Source organism: Stegodyphus dumicola, chromosome 6 (assembly GCF_044657685.1).
Source record: "Stegodyphus dumicola isolate Sdum_Otavi_A_Nest chromosome 6, ASM4465768v1".
In the NCBI taxonomy this organism is placed as follows: Eukaryota; Metazoa; Arthropoda; class Arachnida; order Araneae; family Eresidae; genus Stegodyphus; species Stegodyphus dumicola.
In genome coordinates, this window is record NC_140773.1 from 70,833,264 (window position 1) to 70,840,872 (window position 7,609).

The 7,609-nt window shown below is 31.7% G+C and overlaps 1 protein-coding gene across 1 annotated transcript in view; it reads right to left on the reverse strand.

The window, feature by feature from the left end:
* Positions 1–2,998, reverse strand: part of LOC118194521 (atrial natriuretic peptide receptor 1-like) — a 95,855-nt gene extending 92,857 nt beyond the window's left edge. Inside the window, exon 1 of the mRNA XM_085819663.1 lies at positions 2,561–2,998. Coding sequence (XP_085675789.1) covers positions 2,561–2,998 — 438 coding nt within the window. The remainder of the gene's footprint in view (positions 1–2,560) is intronic.
* Positions 2,999–7,609: the final 4,611 nt, after the last annotated feature.

A 7,609-nucleotide genomic window follows, 5' to 3' on the forward strand; every position in this document is an offset into this window, starting at 1 on the left:
GTGCAATTTCAAATACATTAAACATATTCTGGATATAATTAATGAGCAAAAGAATGTCGGTGTAAAGCAAGCCCCTGTTTTGAACCCACAGTACGTTTTTGCAGGTCAAAATTACATGTATCAAATACTATCTCTTCTACTGAACATGAGAAGACTATAAAATGAGAAAAGTGAGAAATTCCTTTGATAATTTGAAATGCAGTGGTAATTCAGAATATCATGCAATGATAATTTTATCATACAATAACAGCTGTAAAAGGTATTATAAGCCAAATTTATGAAATTATATTTAATAGCAAATTGTTTCAACTGGATCTTAACATCTGTTGTAAATTAGACTAAATATATAAATTTCAAAATACGTAATCATGGAGGTTAAAAGTATTCGGAGTAATGCTTAAAAATATCTTTACTGTCTGTTGAATAGATGGGAAAAATATTAGAGTAAAATGCGATAAATTATAAATTAACATTAGGAATTATAATTTTTGCATCAGTTATGCTTCTCATCTAAATACTATGTGTAACTATTAAGAAAAGCGGTAAACTACTCTTATAAGAACAAAATACACGGAAATAAATTTTAAAAAAACCTAATGAAAGTTTTTTCAAACAGATTTCAGAATACTCTTAGAATATTATTACTACTATAAAAAATATTCTCATTATTCTCTAAATGTGGTTTCTATCCTGCTAAGCCAAAGAATTCTGTAAATAACTTTCAATAATTTCAGGTGATAACAATTTTAAAAATCATTTTTTAATATAAACAGTACGTTTGTTAAATTAACGCTTCTTATTTCTTATTACTTGCGTCAACCACCAGTATTTGCATATAAGTTACTGTATAGTTAAACACCAGATAAAATGCTTTAGTTATTTTACTTATAAGGAAAGTTCACTTTAAACTACTTTCAAACCTTCCCTAAAATTAATAATTGATGTGAAAAAAAATTTAATGACTGGAGACGGGAGCACCTAAATATCAAATTTAGTAATTCATCATGCTATAATGAGATTCGTTAAATTTCGTTCATTTAATATTATCATTAAAAGTAACTTAAACATCGCTCATTACTAGGCAACTTCGAGGTGCTGTATTTACTCGCGTTCTGCTAGTTCTTGCTTAATAAGTGTTGTGTTAAATTGTAAATTCTTTGATTTTTTTAATTTTTAAACATTCTTTTGTTCTTTGTAAAAAACCACATAAACTGAAACCTGGGTGAAGGGCACGCTTACATCAATTCTTTTCTACTACTTATCTGCACTTTTCAAAAATATCTTTAACAGTTCGTAAAATATACTTTTTTAAATATAATTCTAGTCATTAAGTTAGCTTTAATGAAGAATATATAATTCGATACAATGGCTAACAAAATAATCAAATATTTTTATAGTAGCTATTAAAAATGTTAAAACATATTATTTAAACAACAATAGTTTAAAAAACAATTATTGCAAAAATTATACGCTATATTTGCGTTAATTTATCCATATACTTTCTCACTGAATTTCAAACTGCTAAAGTTATTTTTAGTGTACTTATAAAATGAAAGCGATTCACTTCGTAAAATTGTCTTAAAAAATACAGTAAAATACACAAAAATGAAATCCTATAAAAACGTGATGTCGTTTGTAATATTTAATTTATTTAAAAACGTTTACATAATGAGCTATCTCAAATGTATCGAATTATAGAAATCAAGTTGAGAAATTTTTTTTAAAGAAATCTTTCCTATTCAGATCATTTTTCCTAGGTGTATGCTTATACTACGTTTGATTCTGAATCTACATTTCTTGAAAGCATATGAAACGCTTCAGTACAGTTTGAAACAGAACCAAGTCAGACGCATAGAGATTTCTGGTGTATCTTGCAAAATAATTCAGATCTTTGAGATCTGAATTAAGCTGTCTTAAAACAGTAATGTATACAAAAGAGGCGGAAACATCATGACACAATAGGAAATATTTACTGAGAATAATCATGGTAACGAATGTATTAAATGAATTTTTCACAACTAGAAATTACTACTAAAAATTTAGTTTAACACTTCAGATAGCTTTGATCTCTGAATACTAGGAGCTCTATCCGGATTCGAACCCTGGGAAACTGGATAGCTCCATGGACGTTTTTCGCGATTTTTTTCATGCGTAAGTTAAATATGAGCCAGTTTCCCTTAGAAAGTAATCTACGCAAATTTCCCTGAACTTGCCAGTTCCCTGAGTTTCCCTGAACAGAGAGCTTAAGGAGAGTGCTGTACTATATCCAAATAATCTAACCTAGTGGCAAAGCTTTCCTCAATCTGGCCAATTTGGAATACTAAACAGAATAAAAATGTTGCTGCCATTATATTAGTTTCATTAAATATGATGCATTAAAAATTGAAATATGATATATTATGATGCCTGCATGAATGCTGAAATTTAAGTGGATAGTTTTCAAAGACGAGTTTTATTTATTTTGAGGGAAAAGATTCGTGAAAACGAAATAAATATAGGATGCAAAAAAATGCAAAAGTAAGCAGAATATATTAACAAATATAAACCTTATTTTACTTACGTGAAGAATAAAACGACTAACTTGATCAACGGAGAAGGATAATCTAGTTAAAGTGGTGAAAATATTTTTGAGAGAGAATAGGGTATCCACGCCACCAGCTGTGTAAATAGGCACGCCCCAGTATGATGCCATTCTGCTCACTGGATCCAATGCTCTACTACAAGCAGGACCAACGAAAGCAGTTACCCGATTTTTGTAATATTCTTCAGCTGCCAGGACACCAGCATTATTATCAAAACAGGTTTTGGAATCGGTTTTAAGCTTCAGGTTGAATTTAATATTCGGATATAACTTATTGGCTTTCTCCACTCCAAGTAGAACAGCAGCTTGCAGCGACTCCGTGCTTAAATTAAGCTCAGACATCGAGACAAAAATGGCCACAATATCCGCCTCGAAAGAAGTATGTGAAATCTCTGCTAGAACTTGTGGAGCATTCATATGTATCAAATGAATATTCAGACTGTGAATGTATATAAGAAGTAACATATTCTTAATAATTTCCATCAAATATGTCACTTTTCGGATAGAACAGCATTAAATGGAATATGATCCTTAATAGAAATCAGTTCGATGAAAATATTTTGCTTAGTAAATAATGTGAATTGTTGAAAACCTTCACATATACCAGAATTTTTGCCCAGTAAGAACAAGAGTTCTAACCCTTTCGTTGAACACACTATACCAAACCACTATATCTGTACCTGTAGGACAGAAGACTCCATCAGTTTTCTCGCAAAAAAAAAAAAAAAAAAAAGATATAACAGGCAATATTTACGTCTTCTTCCTGAAGTTTACCTGAAGCTTAGATCAAATTAAGTTGGTCCATCTTTATCAAAGAGCTTTCGTGACTGAAGGTTTGCAGAAATGGCGCCTCGACTAAGAAGACACTGATATTCTCAAGTTAGTATTGCGTGAGGATTCTTTGTATTGCGTGATCAAGAAACTATTAGTGTGACCCGATGGCAGTAGATGAGAGAAACAATTTGTATGGATGTCGACAAAAGAGGCAAGGAAACTTTTCATTTGGAAGCTCACTTGTGATTTCTGAAAGTTTGCTGATGACACTAAGTTGTCATTAAAGTCGAAAAAGAATTGCGACATTTCATCGAACAAGAATTGAAATTATTTGAAAAGTTTTTTCCCCGTTAAATAAGAAATGAAACTGTTTGAATAATTTTTATGAATATTTTAATTTTCCATAAATATTGAATTAAAATTATGCATTTTTTTATATTCTGTATTCAAATAATACATGCTCTTAATAAGGCTGTGAGAATGTTTACTAATATATCTTTTCTGGGCTTTTTGAAGATATAAATTTATTAAAATTTGAAATGAATTTCATCACTAATATTAATCACTTTCTACCGCAATTCTCAAGCGGGCAATTCGTTCTAACTTGTGCATGCTGTCATTTTTTATAGTTGATAATTCTATGGTAAGAATCAAATAAAGCCGCTATTATTCTTATTATATGAAAATGATTACATTATAATGCTTATATTAAGTACCAAAATGAAAAAAAAAAAAAAAAAAAAAAAAAAATTATAGAGTCTCGTTCTCTAAACTACGATAACTCCACCTAAGATTTATACGACTTATCGCCGTGTCTTGGAAATGCACGTCTTGCGCTTTCTAGCCCGCATTTAGGTCATAAATGAACAAGTAAAAGAATTGAAATGAAAATTGAGTTAATTGTAAGCTAACCAAAAGCTACGCAGACACAGAACGCGCAAACTGGCCCAGACCTAATATCGACGTGTCAAGCCTAATGGCGAAAATAACGCAACGTCGCAGGTATATGCCTCTTAAGGGAAGCAAGTAGCAAACGTGGCCTCCAGCAGGTGGAACACTCTTTAATTCTACCTTCTAAAACCTTCCTCTAAATACTATCGCTTTCTACCTCATCTGAATACGCGCAAACTAGAAATTAGCATTCTGTCAGGAAAATGGAAAGCGAAAAAGACAGAAAAGCTTAATTAAAGTAAAATAACTGGTTAATGAAACTAAATGTGTGCTATACAACCTTCCTTGCTATAATTTAAGTGTAATCAACGAAGGTCTTTAACGACCTTGTTAAGAACTTAAAATTGTATTTACCCGTGAGCCATTTTCTTACAATAACATCGAACTTATGCTAACTTGACTAATTTTACATTTAGTTGACAAAGATCTGGATCTTGCTCAAATTTCTTCTATTTGCAATAATTCAGCTGAACTCGTTCAAGCTATCTGGAAGGAAAAATATTTTAGCAGAAAAATTCAATACGTAAGACATAACTACAATTTAAATTAGCTCTTCTAAAACTTTTTTTATTTAAACATATTATTCAAAAGACTTTTTCATACAATTTTATTCGAACTTTTCATTTAAATTTGTCTGAACGTTCATGCAACTCCTGTATTCTACAAATAAAATCTCTTTCTCACTGATCTCAGTAAGGGTGTACTGAAATTGATTGAGCAAGTGTCTTCTGTATAAGTGGCACGACTCTACTACTACATCCTACATGTTAGAAATTCGGACTCATTAGAACTCAAAAACACCTTACTTTCAGAACTGAATATGCTAACAAAATAATTATTCACATTTTTGTTGACTAGACAGCCTGACCTTAACTCATGCATAGAGCTGGCTTTTGCTTTTAACTTAACTTAATTTGTTAGCTTGCATATAAACATCTCATTCATACTACTACTACTCGCCGCTGAGCAGGCTCCCGACCAGAGTAGCACACGGGATTTTCACCTACACATCGTATTTGAACTACTTCCGGTCAAACCCCAGCCAAGGGCTAGAGTGAGAGTACAGACAGCAATATTGTGTTTTGAAAAGAAAAAAAAAATAGTAATAACATGGGCAAAAAAGGCTCTTGAAGAAGGTACAGATTTCAGCAAAGAGACAATTACTGAGCTGGTCTACTAATAAACAGAGTAATTCCGGAAAACATAGTGAAACAACATGAGCATGCAAGGCTCTTGAAGAGAGTACATGTTTTCAGTGAAGAATATATAAGGTGGAGGCACACACTATTGTAGACAATGATATGCATCTAGATAAAAATGCATTTAAATAATAATGTTAACACTCATTTATAAATCACATGTTCAAAACATTTAAAGCCTACATTTCACTTCAAAGTGTTCAATTCCATGTTAAGGCATATGTTACAATCGTTTCATTCTACAAGTATCCACCAAGAATTGCTCCTATAAAATGCTGGGCTGCAAAAGTATAAGACCTATGATGTGCAATGCAATAGTTAGCTATCTTAATGTGCAGATAAATGCACAGATATTGATAATAAAAATGCACACTATTGTAGGTAAAATAAAAGTACAATTCAATTCCGAATATACCTCTGGGTTACACAAAGTGCATAATAAAGTTAAGAATGAAATATTACCAATAAGTGAAATAACACAAGCATACAAGGCTCTTGAAGAGAGTACATGTTTTTAATATCGAGACATCATTATGGTGTTGTTATACAATAAATCAGAGTAAAGTTTTACAAAAGGTGAAGGCACACTAATGTAGACAATGATAAACTAGACAAAAATGCAATTTAAAGTGAAAATAATGATGTCAACATTCATTTACAAGGCATATGTTGAAATCATTTAAAGACTACGTATAACTTCAAAGTGTATATTTACATTTTTAGGCATATATTACAATCTTTAATCCTTACAGGTATATACTTAATGTTACTGTACAGAATGGGTATAACAGTACTACGTTTACTACAACTACAAAATAATTAAAAATTTAAAAGAATTGCTGGGCTGCAAAATGGATAAGAGCTATGAAGTGGAGTGGAGTGGATAGCTATCTTACAATTGGACAGATAAGGAGTTATTGCCGCGACTGCGTAACAGTCATATGGACTGTTGTACAGTAGCTCATGATACGTTCAAATTTTTTCAATGCTAATCTATTATCTAAAACGCTAGTTGTCCATACCAGCCAGTGCTCATGAGAAGGCATGAGTAAATGAAAGCTCGCGGTATTCCTACATTCAAAATTCTTACTACTACGCAGGTTTTAATTTACTTAAACATATATACACTGACGAAAAAAAAAAAATTCCATCTCCCACCGCCATGAAAAAATTACTGTAGAGTAATGAAATTTCGGCAAGACATTTATCTAGCTAATATATTTAATTGATTAAATTTTCAAGATCATAAGTTAATGCAAGCAAGAGAAGAGACGTTTCAAAAATATGTAAAATGCTGGTGCATTAATATTGGATGTAACCGCCAGAATTAATGTTGGTTGTGGAGGACGCTGGAGTTATTGTCCAATGATATCCTATACGTGCTGGATTGAAGAAAGATTTGGTGATCTAGCAGGCCAAACTACAGGTGTAGGTCCAGTGTGTCTAGGTTTCAGACAGGTTCGTACCAGACCCTCACCTGGAATCAACCTGTCTTCTAACCAACACACGACCATCACTGGCACCAAGACAGCAACGGCTTTTACCAGAAAATAAAACAGAGCGCGAAATTTAAATAGACGCCATTTTTCAGATGTATAAAAAATTCTACCAAGTTTCGTTTATCTAGCACAACTCCTTCTTGGTATTGGGAAATTTTTCCCATCAGTGTATTTAAAAGTACTTTTAACATTTGCAATACAAAAATATCAGACATATTACATTGAAAGAAACATTTACAGTACATAAAATTAATAAAATTCAATTTGCATTTTACAACAAGGCACACAAAATGCTTAAAATTTAACATTTTTCCTCAATTTTCGTCACATTAGTCTCTGAGACTAAAACAGAGTTCCTATTTTCAGCCTATTAGTATGAGTATGAATAATTGCAATTTAAATTCTGAGCTTCTTGCCATATAAAACACCTGAAATAACCTTACTTGGGGCAAAATTCAAAATAAAATAGCAACTCTTGTACTTTAAGACATAAAATAACATTGAATCCTACAAACGAAAAATAAATTTCCACTTACCTTTTTCTTTTTCAGAAGCCCTCAATTCTTTTCGTATGGAGTTCTTGCTACAAGTGGAAAACGTTGGCT